General features: G+C 45.3%; 1 protein-coding gene across 2 annotated transcripts in view; it reads right to left on the reverse strand.

Annotated features, from left to right (window-relative positions):
- SLC35B4 (solute carrier family 35 member B4) overlaps nt 1-19,485 on the reverse strand; it is a 247,653-nt gene that overhangs the window by 221,305 nt on the left and 6,863 nt on the right. For both annotated transcript variants that reach the window (XR_012242813.1, XM_073619423.1), the window contains exons 5-7: nt 12,830-12,911; nt 11,940-12,000; nt 1,474-1,583 (exon numbers count right to left, since the gene is read on the reverse strand). Coding sequence is in view for 1 of the 2 variants with exons in the window: in XM_073619423.1 (XP_073475524.1) it covers nt 1,474-1,583; nt 11,940-12,000; nt 12,830-12,911 (253 nt within the window). In the remaining variant the exon portion in view is untranslated. The remainder of the gene's footprint in view (nt 1-1,473; nt 1,584-11,939; nt 12,001-12,829; nt 12,912-19,485) is intronic.

Below are 19,485 nucleotides of genomic sequence, written 5' to 3' on the forward strand. Positions count from 1 at the left end.
ACCTATAAGTGCCACCCATAAGTACCCATCAGTGCCAACCATATGTACCCATCAATGCCGCCGAGTGCCCATCAGTGCCGCCTACGAGTGCCCATCAGTGCCGCATACCAGTGTCACCTATCAGTGCCACCTAACAGTGCCCGTCATCAGTGCCCGTCAGTGCCACCTCATCGGTGCCCATCAGTGCCACCATATCAGTGCCCGTCATGGAAGAAGAAAACGTACTTATTTACAAAAAATTTTAAAAGAAACAAAGAAAAACTTGTTTTTTTTTTCGAAATTTTCAGTCTTTTTTTTATTTGTTGCGCAAAAAATAAAAACCGCAGAGGTGATCAAATACCACCAAAAGAAAGCTCTATTTGTGGGAACAAAATGATAAAAAATTTGTCTGGGTACAGTGTAGCATGACCGCGCAATTGTCATTCAAATTGCGACAGCGCTGAAAATTGGCCTGGGCGGGAAGGTGTCTAAGTGCCTGGTATTGAAGTGGTTAAAGGGGTTGTAAACCCTCTGTGATTTTCACCTTAATGCATTCTACGCATTAAGGTGAAAAACCTCCTTACTGTAGCAGCCCCCCAATGCCCCCGTTTTACTTACCTGAACCCTGTCTTTCCAGCACCGGCAACGAGCACACCCGCTCTCGCCGGTGTCTTGGGTCCTGATTGGATAGATTGATAGCATCGTAGCCATTGGCTCCCGCTGCTATCAAATCCAATGACGCGGGGCCGAGTACTGCTGTCTGTGTCAATGGACGCAGCAGCAAGACTCAGGAGCGTGCCCGCATGGGTGTCCCAAGGAAAGCACTTTCCCTGGGGGGGTGGAGGTCACGCGATGCGGGGAGGAGCCTGGAGCGCCGAGGGACCCCAGAAGAGGAAGACCGGGGCCACTCTGTGCAAAACCCTTGCACAGAGTTTGACATGTTTGTTATTTATTTTTTTTAACGAACCTTTAGTGTCACTTTAATGGATTTTTTTTTTCGTAGGTATAGGATTGAGGTTTTTCTTCAACCTGATTAACTGTGTTCTGGTTTTCAAGCCCATTCATTTAAAAAGGGCTATCCAAATGCACGGGAACGCACAAAAAGTAATGCAAGCATCCGTGTGGTGTAGCATGAAAAGAGGAATCGATTGTATGGCCAGTTTTAGTCTACCAATGTCCACCCGTAGCTTATTGTCAGATCACCTTATAATGGGGAAATGCCTTATCCTTAATGATTTTTTTTTATCTACCAACGATTAATGCATCCCCACCCTGTTCTCAAAACAGCAGAAGCAATTTAATCTTCTGTCTCTTATCAAAACAGATGTGCCAGTATCTGCAGTTTTAACTTAAAGGTTTGAATGGTCCAAGATATGGCTCTCTTCTAGTTTCTCTAGCCAAACAGATTGGATACATTTACAAAAAGTATATTTTATTTTTACGTAAAATGTCGCGCTAGTTTTAGCAATCCAAATTACAAGTAGAATACCTTACATTATAAAATAATGCTTCCTTAGAATGTTTTCCATATTCCTTATAGAGCGTTTCCTGAAAGATTCCCATTCGGGCTGACATCAGAAGGGCAAAGGTCAAAGCAGCAATACCTGTGAGATACAGCAGAAACGTTTTAATCAAGGAAAGTCCAAAATGCCTCCATTAGCTCACAATTCTTACAAGTATGCATGCTTTACTAAGTGACATCATTTACCAAATAATACTTAAACCATCAAAAACTATTCCTAATAGGGTGTTTAATGTGATGTTTTAAACCTAAATGACAGTTTTATTGCTATGGTCTACTTTCCTTCCACCTCATTTTAATTTCAAATGCCATAAGCAGAAAAGAGATGTTTTCCAGGCACACGTCAAGTATTCTTAGTGCAAAGAATGGCTGTAAATCTTAATTCAGATTTCCCTATGCAGAAAAGGTACAGTGCAGAGGAATCATTCGTTGTTTTTATTTTTATTTTTTTAAGGGATCACATGACAAGGCTCCCGAGTTTTTAAATCATTGATAAGACTGATTAAAAATACGTTGACATTTTTGAAGTTTCCAGATAGAAAAATGCGAATTTAGATACAAAAAGGTCTTTGCCTTTGATTCCTATTACTATGTACATTTTTTATAATTTTCGACAGGTCAAAATTTAACTGTATCCAATGCATATAGCAGTTTTGACTTGATGTATGGTCATTTACTGGAACAAACAAAACAAAAGTTACAAGCCACCTGTATAAACATCATTAATATACAAATGTAATGGCATGAAAATATAGTTTATGACATTTTAGTTAAAGTGGAACTTTAGTCAGAAAATTAAGTCCTGCTAGATCACTTCAGGATGGCCCCTTCTGCAGGTATAGCTATGTAAAACATTAAAAGTATCTATACTGTTTATAATCCAGTAATACACGGTCTCAACCTGCTCTGCACATGCTCAGTTGCTCTCCATTTTTAGGCACTCCTGAATCTAGACGATATGCTGACAGCCATAAAATGGAATTAAACCCTCCTATCCTTTACAGCCATTGAAGCTGCTTCTGTTTAACCGCTTCCCGACCGCCCACTGTATATTGACGTCCTGTTTTTTAAAGATGGATATCTCGGTAACGGCAGCAGCTGCTGCCACAACCGAGGTATCCATCTTTAGGGCCGGCGATTCTGTACACGATAACGGTGGTCTCTGCGGCAGGTTCGCCGCGAGATCACCGTTATCGGCGGCGGGAGAGGTGCCACCCCCCCTCCCGCCGCTCTCCTGCGCCCTCCGCCGCTTACCGGAGCCGTCGGTAGCGGCGGAGGAGATCGGGACCTGTCACTGCTGAGGTACTGAGACGAGTGAGGCCAAGATGGCCCCCACCCGTCTCTATACCATGTGACGGCCTGAGCGACGTCATTACGACGGCTCCGCCCACTTCTCTTAAAAAGGCACAATTTTTTTTGTGTCATTTTTTTAAAAGACTTTTTTTTTTTTTGCATTTTAGTCTAAATATGAGATCTGAGGACTTTTTGACCCCAGATCTCATATTTAAGAGGACCTGTCATGCTTTTTTCTATTACAAGGGATGTTTACATTCCTTGTAATAGGAATAAAAGTGATCCAAATTTTTTTTTTTTAAAAAACAGTGAAAAAATAAATAAAATAAAGTAAAATAAATAATAAAAAAAAAAATGTTTAAAGCGCCCTGTCCCAACGAGCTCGCGCGCAGAAGCGAATGCATACGCGAGTAGAGCCCGCATATGAAAACGGTGGTCAAACCACACATGTGAGGTATCACCGCGACCGGTAGAGTGAGAGCAATAATTCTAGCCCTAGACCTCCTCTGTAACGCAAAACATGCAATCTGTAGAATTTTTTAAACGTCGCCTATGGAGATTTTTAAGGGTAAAAGTTTGACGCCATTCCACGAGCAGGCGCAATTTTAAAGCGTGACATGATGGGTATCAATTTACTTGGCGTAACATTATATTTCACAATATAAAAAAAAATTGGGCTAACTTTACTGTTGTCTTATTTTTTTTTTTCAAAAAAGTGAATTTTTTCCAAAAAAAGTGCGCTTAGAAGACCGCTGCGCAAATACAGTGCAAAAAAAAGTATTGCAATGACCGCTATTTTATTCTCTAGGGTGTTAGAAAAAAACAATATATAATGTTTGGGGGTTCTAAGTAATTTTCTAGCAAAAAAACCTGTTTTAAACTCTTAAACACCTAAAATCCAAAACGAGGCTGGTTTTGAAGTGGTTAATCTGCAACTGCCATGGTGCTGCACATGTGGTCAGTTATAACTCCAGCAATTTCATGGTTTGACAGTTTGGTTGAAAACACAAGCAAATGTGACAAGTTAGCAATACTGGCATTCCAGGAATGTAACTGTTTTTTGAAAATCAATGGGTTTGGTTCCACTTTATGATTTACTACTGTTCAGGGGCTCTGGGCTTCAGCAAAATGGCAGTCTCCAGCAAGAAAAAAACAGGAACAATGCTGGACACAATTTACAGCACACACTAAATTTTGTAACATAATTATTGTGGGATGTATGTTCCTTGCTAACCACTTGCCGACCACCTTTCGCATATATACTGCGGAAAGGCGGCATGGCTGCGCAAACCGACGAACCTGTACATCGGTCTGTGCATGTAGTAGTGCTGCGGGCGCGTGCCCACTGCACGCGTGGGTCTGGCGGACTCAATGTCCACCGGGCACTCAAAATCGCAGTGCAAAGAGGCAGAACGGGGATCTACCTATGTAAACATGCAAGATCCCCGTTGTGACAGGGGACAACATTGAAATCTGCTGTTCCTAGTGATCAAATTAGACACTGATTTGTGCATTCTTTTAGCACTGATTACTGTATTGGTGTCACTGGTCCCCAAAAAGTGTCACTTGGGATCACATTTAGCAGAGAAAAAAAAGAAAAAAAAAAAAAAGTTTAAAGTCCCTAAGGCTGGGTTCACACTATTGCGAGTTGGATCCAATTCGCAATAGTGCGAACCCAGGAGACTGTGACCAGCTGTCTATGGAGCCAGTTCCCATATCTCTGCTGCGGCTCTGGTGCAAATTTGCACTGGGTCCTGTGCGTCTTTTGGTCCGTTTCAGGTCCGAATTCAGACAAAAATTCAGACTGAAATCGGACCTGAAACAGTGAACAGGGAGCACCAGATCCCTGCTGTGAGCCGCATGAGGCTTATATGTGAACCTAGCCTAAATCCATCCCCTATTTTGTAGACGTTATAACTTTTGCGCCAACCCATCAGTATACGCTTATTTAGATTTTTTTTTACCAAAAATATGTAGCAGAATACATATTGGCCTAAACTGATGAAGAAATGTGATTTTTTTTTGGAATGTGTGTTATATCAGAAAATAAAACATTCTCCCCCCAAAATTGTCACTTTTTTTTGTTTATAGCGCAAAAAATAAAAACCACAGGAGGTGATCAAATACCACCAAAAGAAAGCTCTCTTTGTGGGGGAAGAAAATTGACAGTTACTTACCGATAACTGTTTTTCTAGGATATCTTCCAGGACGGCATAACCTGAGAGATGACTGGTCCACCTGACAGGAAACACAATCAACATACAAGGTTAAAAGGCCCCTCCCTTCCCCCTGCACCTCAGTTGTCCCAAAGTAATAGGTTATCCGGGTGACAGAGAGAAACTCTTCCCGTAGTACTTATATTAAAACATGGGTGGGAAGTAGGCCTGCCGTCCTGGAAGATATCCTAGAAAAACAGTTATCGGTAAGTAACTGTCAATTTTCTCTAGTCATCTTCCAGGACGGCATAACCTGAGAGGATGGACAAGGAGTTCAAGGCCTACCTCAGGGCGGGACCACCGCTTGTAGCACCTTCCTTCCAAATGTCAGATCCTGGGGCGACAGCAGTTCCACTCTATAGTGTTTCAAAAAGGTATCCTGCTTCGCCCAAGTGGCTGTGCGACAGACCTGTTCTATCGAGGCCCCAGCTCTCTCTGCCCAAGAGGCCGCCAAGGATCTTGTTGAATGGGCCTTAAGGTTTCCTGGTACTGGGGAACCGGTCTGCTCATAGGCCAATGTTATTGTCTGCCTAATCCACCTAGCCACAGTAGATTTAGACGCCTGCCCTCCCTTTCTAGGGCCGCTAAATAAAACTAAAAGATGATTCGACTTTCTGTAGTCCTTTACTCTATCTAGATATGTCAATAAACATTTCCTGACATCTAATAAATTAAATTTCCTCTCCTTCTCATTTTTAGGATTATCACAGAAGGAGGGTAAAGTGATCTCCTGAGATCTATTAAACTTAGATGCGACCTTGGGAAGATATAGTGGGTCCTGTCTAAGAACCACTCTATCCTCCAGAATCAACAGAAAAGGCTCCTTAACTGACAGGGCCTGTAGGTCGCTCACCCTTCTGGCCGTGGTTATGGCCAACAGAAACGCTAACTTAAGAGTCAAAAACTTAACTGAAATCTCTTGCGCTGGTTCGAAGGGCGCTTTCGTCAGCGCCTCCAAAACCAGAGATAAATTCCATGGAGGAAATACATTCATTCTGACAGGGGTTACCCTCTCCCTTGCCAGAAGAAATCTCTTAATCAGAGGTTCTAGTGCGAGCCTCTGATCCAAAAATACAGATAACGCTGCTATCTGTATTCTCAAGGTGTTCGGGGAAATCCCCTGATCCACCCCTGCTTGCATAAATTCCAGTACCACTGGTACTGAAGGGTAAGACACCTCCTTATCACGGCACCACTGTGAGAAGCAATTCCACACCTTGGAGTAGATCCTCCTGGTGACCAGCTTCCTGCTGCCCAAGAGGGTCTCAATTACCCTATCAGAGCACCCCTTACCCCTAAGGATCTCCTCCTCAAGAACCATGCCGTCAGTTTGAGGAATCCCGGGTCGGGGTGGAAGACTGGCCCCTGTAGGAGAAGATCTCGTCTGATTGGAAGACGGAGCGGAGGAGAAATTGACCACTTTTTCAGAGTGGCAAACCAGGTCCTTTTTGGCCACCATGGGGCTATAAGGATGAGTCCGCAATCTGAGCGGGCCAATTTTTGTAAGACCCGTGGTATTAAGACTAGTGGGGGAAAAGCGTATGCTAGATGGAAGTCCCAGTCCTGAGACAGAGCGTCCACTCCCTGGGATCCCCCTTCTCTGTTGAGAGAGAAAAAACGATCCACTTTTTTGTTCCCTCTGTGGGCAAAAAGATCTATATCCGGAGTCCCGAACATCTGACTTATCTGGAGAAAGACCTCCTGATTTAACTCCCATTCCCCCTGAAGGATGGGTTGCCGGCTTAAGAAGTCTGCTACCACATTGGCGGTTCCTCTTATGTGAACCGCCGATATGGACTGAAGATTCTCTTCGGCCCAGTTTAGGATGTTCAGGACTAGACTCAGTAGTTTCCTGGATCTGGTGCCCCCCTGACGATTCAGGTAAGAGACCGTTGTCACATTGTCTGACAGGACTTGGATCTCCAAGCCCTGAATCCTGTCTCCAAAGGATACCAACGCCTGGCCCACCGCCAAGAGTTCTCTGTGGTTGGAGGATGCCCCTGCCTGAGAAGGCGTCCAGGCCCCCTGTGCCTGGATGTCCCCCAGGTGAGCGCCCCAACCCCAAGCGCTTGCATCGGTAGTGATTCTTGTGGGATTCCACTGGTCCCAGGGTAAGCCCACCCTGAGCTTGTCCTGATCCAGCCACCAATCTAGGGAGGTCCTTACTCTTGTTGGAATAGACACCCTTGCATCCAATGACTCTCTCCTTTTGTCCCAGGAGGACAAAAGGAAGAACTGCAGCTCCCTGGAGTGGAGCTGAGCCCAGGGAACCGCTGGAATACACGAGGTCATTAGACCTAGGACCCTCATGATATGCCTGCGAGAGCACTCCCTGGTTTCTTTTAAAGAGGATACTGCTGTAACCACCTTTAATCGTTTTTCCTCTGGAAGAAACAGTTTCTGAACCTCTGTATCCACCAGATATCCCAGGAATACTTTTATTTGGGACGGTGCCAGAGAAGATTTCTCTCTGTTTACTATCCAGCCCAAGGACTCCAGAGTGAAAATCACTCTGCCTACGTCTATCTCCCCCTGCTCTAGGGATTGCCCGTATACCAAAAGGTCGTCTAGGTAGGGTATAAGGGACACCCCCTGTAGGTGTAGGTAAGCTACAACCTCTGCCAGGACCTTTGTGAAGATCCTTGGGCTTGCAGCTAATCCAAAGGGAAGAGCTCGGAATTGCCAATGCTGAATCCCTTCGCTCGTAAGGACTGCGAATCTCAGCAGGGACTGGTGTTCCCTGGTGATCGGGATATGAAGGTAAGCATCCCTTAGATCTATCGTGGCTAAGAACGCACATCTTAATAGGTGCCTGCGCACCGTGTATATACTCTCCATCCGGAAGCTTTTTTGTCGCAAAAACCTGTTCAATTTCCTGAGATTTAATATCAGGCGAAATTTCCCTGACGGTTTTTGAACGACAAATACATGGGAATAAAACCCTTGGTAAAGCTCTTCCGGTGGAACGGGGATGATCACCTCCTGGAACACCAATCCCTGCAAGCTGTCCAACAGCCCTGCAGCTTTTGAAGTTTCCATGGGGAGACGGGTCAGAAAAAAGTTTTGAGGGGGAGGGGACAGAAACTCCAAACGATATCCCTCTGTTACAATCTGCAAGATATAGGGGCTTTCGGAGATTCTCTTCCACTGAGGGACAAAGTGGGACAATCTCCCCCCTACCCTGATGCTGGCGTCACTTAGACTGCTTGGTGGCGTCTTTAGGTCCAGAAAAGAGCAGACTACCTTTTTGTGCGCTCTTTCCCTTTCCCCACCTCCTATTCGCATCCTTTTTTCCTTTGAATTGACCCTGGTTAACGGAGGGACGAAAAAACTTCCTGCCCCTTGCTCCTTTAGCTTTGACCGGGAACTTTTTTCCCTTTTCTGCTGACCTTGACAGCACCTGATCCAGGCCAGGTCCAAAGAGTTGTGAACCTTCAAAGGGCAAACCATATAGCCTTGATCTAGACATATGGTCCCCTTCCCATGATTTGACCCAGACTGCCCTTCTTGCGGAGTTAAGAAGGGCCGCAGATTTGGCTGTGTTCCTGACAGACTCCACAGCCGCATCTGCCAAATATGCCACAGCTTTACCTATTATTTCTAAGGAGTCTGTGATTTCTTTGGAATCACTGCCTTTAGAAACATGGTTAGAAAGTCTGCCTAACCATGCGTCCACGTTTCTTGCCACGCATGCTGATGCCAAAGCAGGAGCCATGGCAGCCGCATTGGAATCCCATGCTCTGCGCAAAAGCGCCTCCGCCCTTCTGTCCATTTGGTCTTTTAGGTTTTTTAGAAACCTGCGACAGGGCTGCGTCCAACTTAGGGGTTTTAAAGAATTTCTGCTCTTCTTCCTCCCCAAAAGGAAACCTTCTCTTCCAAGTTTTGAGTCTAAGAACCTTTCTTTCCGGGTCTTTCCACTCTCTCAAAATCACCTCCTTTAGAGCCTGATGAACTGGGAACACCCTGGACTGAGGCTTTCCCAAACCCCTGTACATCTTGTCCCGGGCCGACGCCTGAACCAGAGGTTCTGGGATATCCTCAGAGGCATAGATCGCCCTAAGTAACTGCCCCATGTCTTCCACGGGAAAGAGGTGGCTACTAGCCCTAGGACTGTCACTATCCTGGCTGTCAGCGTCTGTGTCTACACCTTCCTCTAATGAGTCCTCCTCTGACTCCTCTGGGTCCTCAAACTCCTCAACTCCTGAAGTGACAGAGGAAGGGGGTCCTTGCAAGGTTTTCTGACCCGTCTGAAAAACCTCCCTGAGAGGAAGTGCCTTCTCTAGAGGACAGGATTTCTCTATCCTCCGCTTTAGGTGCTATAGCAGTCTTAATAGACTGGAGGGTAGAAAGCATCTCCGACTGTACCGCAAGGAAGTCCCTCATAACCTGTGAGGTTTCTTTACTAGACAGTTTTTGTATGCACCTATAGCAAAAAGGTTTCCCATGGTCCTGTGGGAGCTTATCATTACAATTCCCACATCTTTTTGACCTGGGAGGGGGGGGATTTTTGCCCTTCATCTTGTGAGCCCCTTGAGCAGAGCTGCCAGGATCTAGGGAGACAAAAAAGACAAAGTCCAAACTTTAACCAGTTTACTAAGACTTTCTGTGTCTCTCTCTCTCTCACTCCCCCCCCTATGGTGTAGGTAAGACCCCTCTTACTTCACCACAAAAAAACGGAAGAGGACTCACCACCACTGGCCTCTTCCTGGGCTAAGGTTGCAGCTGTTACCTCCTCTCCATCCATATCTGCTGCTTTGTGAGGTTTTCCGACCTCAAGAGAGGAGTATCGTGAGGCCTCCTGCTTTTCCTTGGAGCGCTGAGTGTCTACTCCTATACACCGATGATCGGCGCCATTTTGTTGGAGAGCCACTGTCTGAGGGAGGATTTTGGCCTCTAGTGTCTGAATCCACCATTTTGGCATAGACCGGAAGTCGGAAGTTACAGCGCCCGGAACCGGAAATGCCGCCATCTTACTCCACCCTGGGAAGCCTGCTCCAAACACAGGAGCTTCAGCATTCCCTATGAAGTCCAGGACCTCCACCAGCCCTACAAGGCACCAAGGTACCGCCTGGCTGGCGTCCTCTACCCCCTCTGTGGCCTAGACACCAGCCTGAGCTCCAGTTCCTTCATCACCTCCGTACCTGACTGGGTGGAAGGAAAAAGCATGAGGTATGTGCTCACAGGAGTTCCGGGCTACCCCTCTGTACCCGGGAGACTCCTTGCCGGGGAAGACTCTCTCCCCCGGCCATTGGGGGGACCCCCTGAGAAGGACAGGGCCATGGCTGGACCCGCCACCCTCCCCGGCTTTGGCGTCCAGCCCTCAGGGGGGGGACCATCCGCTCCTAGCTTCAGGTCTGAGAAAAAACAACAAACGTTTCGCTGCCGGGAAACACAATCAAGAACTGAGGTGCAGGGGGAAGGGAGGGGCCTTTTAACCTTGTATGTTGATTGTGTTTCCTGTCAGGTGGACCAGTCATCTCTCAGGTTATGCCGTCCTGGAAGATGACTAGAGAAAAAGGACATAAATTTTGTTTGGGCGCAACGTTGCATGCCTGCGCAATTGTCAGTTAAAGCGACGCAGTGCCGTATCGCAAAAAATGGCCTGGTCCTTAAGGGGTTAAATCCTTCCGGGGCTGAAGTGGCTAAAGAACATTATTTTTTTTATCAAGTTATTATGGGTAAGGTTCCACTTTAAATATTGTTTTCATTAGGTGAAAAAAAAGGGGTTACATATTTTTCAGTCTATGATGAATATAACTGAAGCTACAGGATTCAACTGATAAAAAAAAACTGATCGGTTCCAACATTTCTCATCCACTTTCAGGGAACTCACACAACCTACAGTCTTGACAGGTGGAAAGTCAGACTACTTGTACTATTCCTTGGATATGGTTAAAGAACTGTTAGAAATATTATGACAAGTGAACCTGCACTGTCATCATAGCAGCACCCTAAGGGCCAAGTTAATCTTTTACATTCATGTGTGTTAACTTAAACGCACACTGTGATGAGAGTTAAGCCTCATACACGCGATCGGATTTTCAGCAGGGGATTGTGTGATGACAGTTTGCCTAAAATCCGACCGTTCGTACGCTCCATCAGACAATTGTTGTCTAACTTTGGAATGGATTTTCGTATCGTGTGAACACAAGTCCGTCACACAAAAGTCCAAAGTACAAACACGCATGCTCAGAATCAATGCTCACCAAACACAACATTAGCAGAATGTGCCCAAACATTGACACTCAAGAGCTGAAATTCCACGTAATACGTCACTACGTTCGTGTTTGTTGGCCGACAATTGTGTACCGTTTGTATGCAAGATAAGTTCACGGCACACGCCCTTCGGACAAAAGTCTGACGCTTTGTTGGAACCGATCAGTTTTTTTTAGAAGTTGAATCCTGTTGGCCAACAATCCGATCGTGTGTATGAGGCTTAAGTGTGCACTGCGTTTTAGAGAGGCAGTGCACACCAAGCAAGACAGCGTGTTATGCACTGATGTACACTGCAATGTGTGTGTGTTCCCTTACTATTCTGGGGTGCCATTGAAAATGATTGGCACTGCAAACACACTAACACACATGCTGTGCATTGATTGCATTGTAAATTAGTTTAAATGGACTGCCTAACGTACCCCAACAGACCTAAAATAACACCCGCTGCGTTTTTTTGTTGTTGCAGTGCACAGTACTGCATTACCATGCATTCCAAAGCAGTTGTGGTGTGAAGTTATTACCACACAGTGGTTTGAACAGGTCCTTTTGTATAAGGTTGCTACATTGATGTAACACATCTTCGTCGTTTTAGCACTTTTCTGACTATTATTTGGCCATATCACATGTAGTATGAATCTTCACATTCAATTGTGAGCATTTTAAAGGTTTTGGCTAAGTGTAAATTCATTGTCTAAGCTAGAAAAGTCATTTACCTAAAAGCCACCAAAGAAGCGTTACAAATCCCTCTTCATCGCTGGATGCTGGCTTAGATGTCTGCAGAACAAATAGAAAGGCATATGGGACTTTGGTTAGGTACTGGGACAGTATCAAGCAGGACACAACATTTCACACGTTCCTTTTTTATGATATTTACAAAAAAAAAATGAATTTCCCTTATCTGCACAATTACAGCCTTCAGCACTGCCATCAGTCAGTCCATACAAAATTTACATATTAGTTATAGGAGTTAGAGACTGGGCGGCAGGGCAGTATTCCAACATGATAACAACCCCAAACACACCTCCAAGACGACCACTGCCTTGCTAAAGAAGCTGAGGGTAAAGGTGATGGACTGGCCAAGCATGTCTCCAGACCTAAACCTTACTGAGCATCTGTGGAGCATCCTCAAACGGAAGGTGGAGGAGCGCAAGGTCTCGAACATCCACCAGCTCCATGATGTCGTCATGGAGGAGTGGAAGAGAACTCCAGTGGCAACCTGTAAAGTTCTGGTGAACTCCATGCCCAAGAGGGTTAAGGCAGTGCTAGAAAATAATGGTGGCCAAACAAAATATTGACACTTTGGGCCCAATTTGGACATTTTCACTTAGGGGTGTGCTCACTTTGGTTACCAGTGGTTTAGACATTAATGGCTGTGTGTTGAGTTATTTTGAGGGGGACAGCAAATTTACACTGGTATATAAGCTGTACACTTACTACTTTACATTGTAGCAAAGTGTCATTTCTTCAGTGTTGTCACATGAAAAGATATAATAAAATATTGACAAAAATGTGAGGGGTGTACTCACTTTTGTGAGATACTGTATACTGTTTTTTCAATAGAAGCTGAAAACACTATTAATAAAAGAGAAAAGGCAAAGCTTACCACTTGCTTTGCAGACATCAGTGTACAAATAAAAATTCCAAAAGACACTAGGGCAATTGACATGTATTTGGAAAAGGTGTACCTGAAAAATAAGAAGCAAGTGTGTAATTGCAATCATAATATACCATGTATAAAGCATTGAAGTCCTAAAAAAAAAAAAAAATACCAACAAAATATCAGTACACCTAGAAAGGAGGTGGAATAGCAATCTTTCAAAACCATTAGAGTACAGTGACCTAACAAAGGTAACAACATACTTTCCTACAGTGCATCCGGAAAGTATTCACAGTGCTTCACTTTTTGCACATTTTGTTACAGTCTTATTTCAAAATGGATTAAATTCATTACTTTCCTCAAAATTCTACAAACAATACCTCATAAATGACAATGTGAAGGAAGTTTGTTTGAAATCTTTCCAAATTTATTTAAAAAAAAAAAAAAACATGTACATATAAGTATTCACAGCCTTTGCCATGACACTCAAAATTGAGCTCAGGTGCATCCCGTTTCCACGGATCATCCTTGAGATGTTTCTACAACTTGACTGGAGACCACCTGTGAGCACAACCTAGGCCAACAAGGCCAAGGAATTGTTTGTAGAACTTCAAGACAGGATTGTATCGAGGCACAGATCTGGGGAAGGGTACAGAAATATTTTTGCAGCATTGAAGGTCCCAATGAGCACATTGGCCTCCATCAACCATAAATGGAAGGAGGTCTGGAACCACCAGGACTCTTCCTAGAGCGGGCCACCTGGCCAAACTAAGCGATCAGGGGAGAAGGGCCTTAGTTAGAGAGGTAACCAAGAACCTGATGATCAATCTAACAGAGCTCCAGCATTTCTCTCTGGAGAGAGGAGAACCTTCCATCTCTGCAGCACTCCACCAATCAGGCCTGTATGGTAGAGTGGCCAGGCGGAAGCCACTGCTCAGTAAAAGGCACATGACAGCCCGCATGGAGTTTGCCAAAAGTCACCTGAAGGAAACTAAATTTTCTGGTCTGATGAAACAAAAATTTAACTCTTTGGCCTGAATGGCAATCGTCATGTCTGGAGGAAACAAGGCACCGCTCATCACCTGGCCAATACCATCTCTACAGTGTAGCATGGTGGTGGCAGCATCTTGCTGTGGGGATGTTTTTCAGCGGCAGGAACTGGGAGACTAGTCAGGATCAAGGGAAAGATAATTGCAGCAATGCACAGAGACATCCTTGATAAAAACCTGAGCTCTCTGGACCTCAGACTGGGGCGAAGGCTCGTCTTCCAACAGGACAACGACCCAAGGCACACAGCCAAGATAACGTGAATGTCCTTGAAGGGAGAAACTGCCCAAAAATAGGTGTGCAAAGTTTGTAGCTTCATACTCAAAAAGACTTGAAGCTGTAATTGGTGCCAAAGGTGCTTTGTATTGAGCAAAGGCTGTAAATAAATACTTACGTACATGTGATTTTTTTTTCAATTTTATTTTTAATAAATTTGCAAAGATTTCAAACAAACTTCTTTCACGCTGTCATTATGGGGTATCGTTTGTAGAATTTAGAGGAAAATAATGAATTTAAACATATATTTAAAATGTATAATGCGCCAATATTAACCTCCCAATATAACACGGTGTGATCTCTTAATGATTAATCAGTGAATCATGTGCAAAATAATCAAATAGAGTAGGGCTGAAACGATTAATCGATAATAATCGATAATGAAAATCGTTGTCAACGATTTTCATTATCGATTAGTTGGTCCGCACCTTCCTTCTGTCTGTCCGTCCGTTTAAATCCTCCCTCCTGTGTCCTCGGCGCCGCCATTTGGGACCAGGCACGTCTGCGCCGCCGCACGTCCACGGCGCGCCTCTCCTCCTCCTCGCTGACGTCACCCCCCCTGATCTTCTCCGCCCCGCCCGCTGCCTCGAGGGAACAGAGAATAAATCCTCCCTCCTGTGTCCTCGGCGCCGCCGTTTGTGACCAGGCACGTCGGCGGCGCCGCACGTCCGCGGCGCGCCTCTCCTCCTCCTCTTTGTAGACGTCATCCCCACTGATCTTCTCAGCCCTGCCCGCTGCCTCGAGGGAACTGAGAGGCGAGGGCAAGAAGCGAGGAGAGCCGAGCTGCACATTCATAGTGAAAGGTAGCAGCTAATAATAACACAGTAAAAACAGCACATTTTTATGACCGGGCACCATCCTAACAGTATTACTGGGGAGGGGGGGGGGGGGGGGGGGAGTGCCCCATCATTGGTGTTCCGGGGGTGGCTGCCTGGAATAGTAGTGCCCCATCATTGGTTTTCCTGGGAGGGGGGGATAGTGCCCCATTGGTGTTCCTGGGAAGGGGGGGGGGAATAGTGCCCCATTGGTGTTCCTGGGAAGGGGGGGGGGAAATAGTGCCTCATTGGTGTTCCTGGGAGGGGCGGGGGAATAATGCCCCATCATTGGTGTTCCTGGGAGGGGCGGGGGGATAATGCCCCATCATTGGTGTTCCGGGGGTGGCTGCCTGGAATAGTAGTGCTCCATCATTGGTTTTCCTGGGTGGGAGGAGAATAGACATAGTGCCCCATTGGTGTTCCTGTGAGGGGGGGGGATAGTGCCCCATTGGTGTTCCTGTGAGGGGTGGGGGGATAGTGCCCCATCATTGCTGTTCCTGGGAGGAATAGCGCCCCGTCATTGGTGTCCCCGGGAGGAATAGCGCCCCGTCATTGGTGTCCCCGGGAGGAATAGCGCCCCGTCATTGGTGTCCCCGGGAGGAATAGCGCCCCGTCATTGGTGTCCCCGGGAGGAATAGCGCCCCGTCATTGGTGTCCCCGGGAGGAATAGCGCCCCGTCATTGGTGTCCCCGGGAGGAATAGCGCCCCGTCATTGGTGTCCCCGGGAGGAATAGCGCCCCGTCATTGGTGTCCCCGGGAGGAATAGCACTCCATCATTGGTGTTCCGGGAGGAATAGAAAAAATGGCACATTACGATTTTTTTTTATGATTTTATCCGATTAATCGAAAAAATAATCGGCAGATTAATCGATTATGAAAATAATCGTTAGTTGCAGCCCTAAAATAGAGCCTATTATAAATAACATAACATCCTTCATCATAACAAAATCCTATAACTAAATATCAATGTGATAATAAATTATTGAACACAATTAAAAAGAGAAAAATAAAGATAATATATATTAATGTGATGAATCACAGTGCACAGGTATCTCAATAGGACAGCATACTGCTGTGAAAAAATATAACGGTGATTTGATGAATATAGACAGGTTTCAATGAGTAATCCCCAGTGATAGCTGGCTTGCTCATATATTCAGCTGCTCATTAACATGGGCTGGCTTCTGGCTTGGAATCGTTGTCCATTACGGATATGGTTTCAAGAGAGGATCCTAAGCAACTAATCTCCTCCCTGTATAACCATCTTCTTTCGCCTTCTGCCACCACCCATGCTTACCAATTGAAAGCACACTAGGAAGCTGATATAGGGGAGATGCATGATGAACACTGGGGGGGAAGTCCTGGAGGCATGCAAAAAAGTTTCTCCCAAATTGTCGGACCGGCTTACTCACCTATATATTCTTCATAGAACTTACCTTACTCCGGCACGTATATCTAAGTATAAACCGAACATTGACCCAAACTGCCCCAGATGTGGTGATAAGGATAGTACCTTTTACCACTTGATATGGTCCTGTCTACCCATCCAGCGATATTGGTCGCAAATAGTCAAATTGCTTCATGATTGCATGGGTTCCCCCCTAACATTATGCCCTCGCCAGTGTTTGTTTGGCCTTCTCCCCCTTCCAGAGGAGGAGAAGTACTTGACGATATTTTTGCAGGAGACCTTATTCACGGCCAGAATGCAAATAGCCCAATCATGGCTTAGATCTACTCCCCCTAACATTCAGCAGTGGAAGAGGGCTGTGAATCTCACTCTCCCTTACAAAAAAAGTTCTGTAATTACACCGAGGTTGCCCAGATAAGTTCCATAAAATATGGGCTAGGTGGGTGGATGACTTCTCCACATGCACTGATCAATGCTGAAATACTCCTGTTATCATAGCTAAATTGCCGTATCATGGACACGTACTTCTAATATGGTTTTGTATATGCATACTCCCAGTGTAAATAGCAATGTTTACCAATGGTCCTGCAGTTACAGCGATATGTCAGAAGAATTTATGTGAAAGTAGAACTTTATATGATTGGTGCTTGTTGTACCTTGTATTTTGAATGTAAGTACCTGATTGGATTTTCATGCGCAATAAACTTTATTTTTAATCCAAAAAAAAAAAAAAAGCGTGTTCGTTCGAGCACTAATACACTGCCCAACAAGAATTCTCCTGCCTTCATGTCTATGTGTGAGTAAAGAGATGAGCTTGGGCGTGTTATTTGGATATACCGTATTTATTGGCGTATAACACGCACCTTCACTGTGAATCAAAATAAGGGTCAGTGCCAATCTGCAGCCTCACAAGTGCCATGAACGCAGCACCCACCATTAGTGCAGTCCGATTGATGCCCATCCATCTGCAGCCTTGGAGGGCACAGGGAGGGGGGCGGGACGAGAGCTAAAAGATTACATACAGGAAAAACTCCTGTTTTCTCAGCGGACAGAACAGTCATCCAATGGCAGCGCAGGAGATGGGCCTTCCTATTACAGAGGCTGCCGTGTAAACAGGAAATACTCCCGTGTGTACGGCACTCGTCCCGCATCCTCCCTGTCACCTCCAAGGCAGCCAGCATATATATCTTTTGTGGCCCAGATGCTGGGAGATCATTGGGGGCCACAAAAAGATATACATGTCCAAATAACCAGACGGGCTGTTCAAAACCGGAATGTGCCTCAATTTGAGAAGCAACTTCAAATATACAAGCCCAAGAAAAAAAACTCAAGACGAAACAGAAAGCAACATTGGTTTCCAGGTCTCTGTTTTACTCGTTTTTAATTGGAGATATCAGCATTCCTGCTGATTTGCAGTAGAAAGGTATATGGGCAACTAAAATAACGAAAATAACGAAGGAGTGGCTTCACAACAACTCCGTGACTGTTCTTGAATGGCCCAGCCAGAGCCATGACTTAAAACCAATTGAGTGCAAGTGAAACAGGTCATTGTAAGGCTTCAAAAATGAAACAAATCCATCAGAGAGATAGCAGCAACATTATGAATGGCCAAATCAACAGTTTGGTACATTCCGAGGAAAGAAGAATGCACTGGTGAGCTCAGCAACATAAAAAGGCCTGAATGTCCACGGAAGAAAATAGTGGTGGATGATCGCAGGATCCTCTCTATGGTAAAGAAAAACCCACTTACAACATCCAGACAAGTGAAAGACACTCTGCAGGAGGTGGGCATATCATTGTCAAAGTCTACAATCAAGAGAAGACTTCACGAGAGCAAATACAGAGGGTTCACCACAAAGGTGCAAACCATTCATAAGCCTAAAGAATAGAAAAGCCAGATAAGACTTTGCCAAAAAACATCTAAAAAAGCCAGATCAGTTCTGGAAAAGCATTCTTTAGACGGATGGAATTAAGATTAATCTGTACCAGAATGACGAAGAAAAAAAAAAAAAAAAAGAAGTGTGGAGAAGGCTTGGAACAGTTCATGATCCAAAGCACACAACGTCTGTAAAACATGGTGGAGGCAGTGTGATGGCATGGGCGTGCATGGCTGCCAGTGGCACTGGGTCATTGGTGTTTACTGATGATGTGACAGAAGCAGCCGGATGAATTCTGCAGTGTTTAGAGATATACTGTCAGCCCAGATTCAGCCAAATGCAGCAAAGTTGATTGGACAGTGCTTCACAGTACAGATGTACAATCATCCAAAGCACACTGCAAAAGTAACCCAGGAGCTTTTGAAGGAAAAGAAGTGGAATATTCTGCAATGGGCGAGTCAATCACCTGATCTCAACCCAATTGAGCATGCATTTCACTTACTGAAAGCAAAACTAAAGGCACAAAGAACAACTGAAGACAGCTGCAGTTACAGCCTGGCAAAGCATCAAAAAGGAGGAAACCCAGTCTTTGGTAATGTCCATGGGTTCCAGACTTCAGGCAGTCATTGCCAGTAAGGCCCCTTTCACACATGCGGACCGTATGTCTGTATTTCATCCATCCGTTTTCGGATGAAATACGGACATACATACATCCCTATGGGATAGCGGGTGTCAGCGGATGTACATCCGCTAACACCCGATGTCATCCGGCTCCGCTCTCGTCCGATTCTGCAGATGGAAGAAAATCCTATTTTTCTATCCGTCTGCAGAGCGGATCGGATGAACACGGACATACGGTCCGTGTTCCTCCGATCCCCCATAGGGGAGAGCGGAGATCTGACAGGGTGGTCCCTGCACAGTGTGCGGGTCCCGCCCTGTCATCCGCCGGCTCAGCTGGGGAAAACGGAGCGATCCCCGCTGAGCAGCGGATGTTCATGGGGCGGATCAACACGGATCTGCCCCGTGTGAAAGGGGCCTGAAGGATTCTCAACAAAATATTAAAAATTAACATTTTATTTATGAATATATTCATTTGCCCAATTAAATTTGAGCCCCGGAAAATGGGGGGGGGGGGGGGGGGGGACTGTGTATAAAAATGGTTGCTGTTCCTAAAACTTGAATTAAAGCTGAAAGTCTGCACTTCAAATTAATTTGGATGGTTTCATTGTAATTTTTTTT

Source organism: Aquarana catesbeiana, linkage group LG03 (assembly GCF_042186555.1).
Source record: "Aquarana catesbeiana isolate 2022-GZ linkage group LG03, ASM4218655v1, whole genome shotgun sequence".
In the NCBI taxonomy this organism is placed as follows: Eukaryota; Metazoa; Chordata; class Amphibia; order Anura; family Ranidae; genus Aquarana; species Aquarana catesbeiana.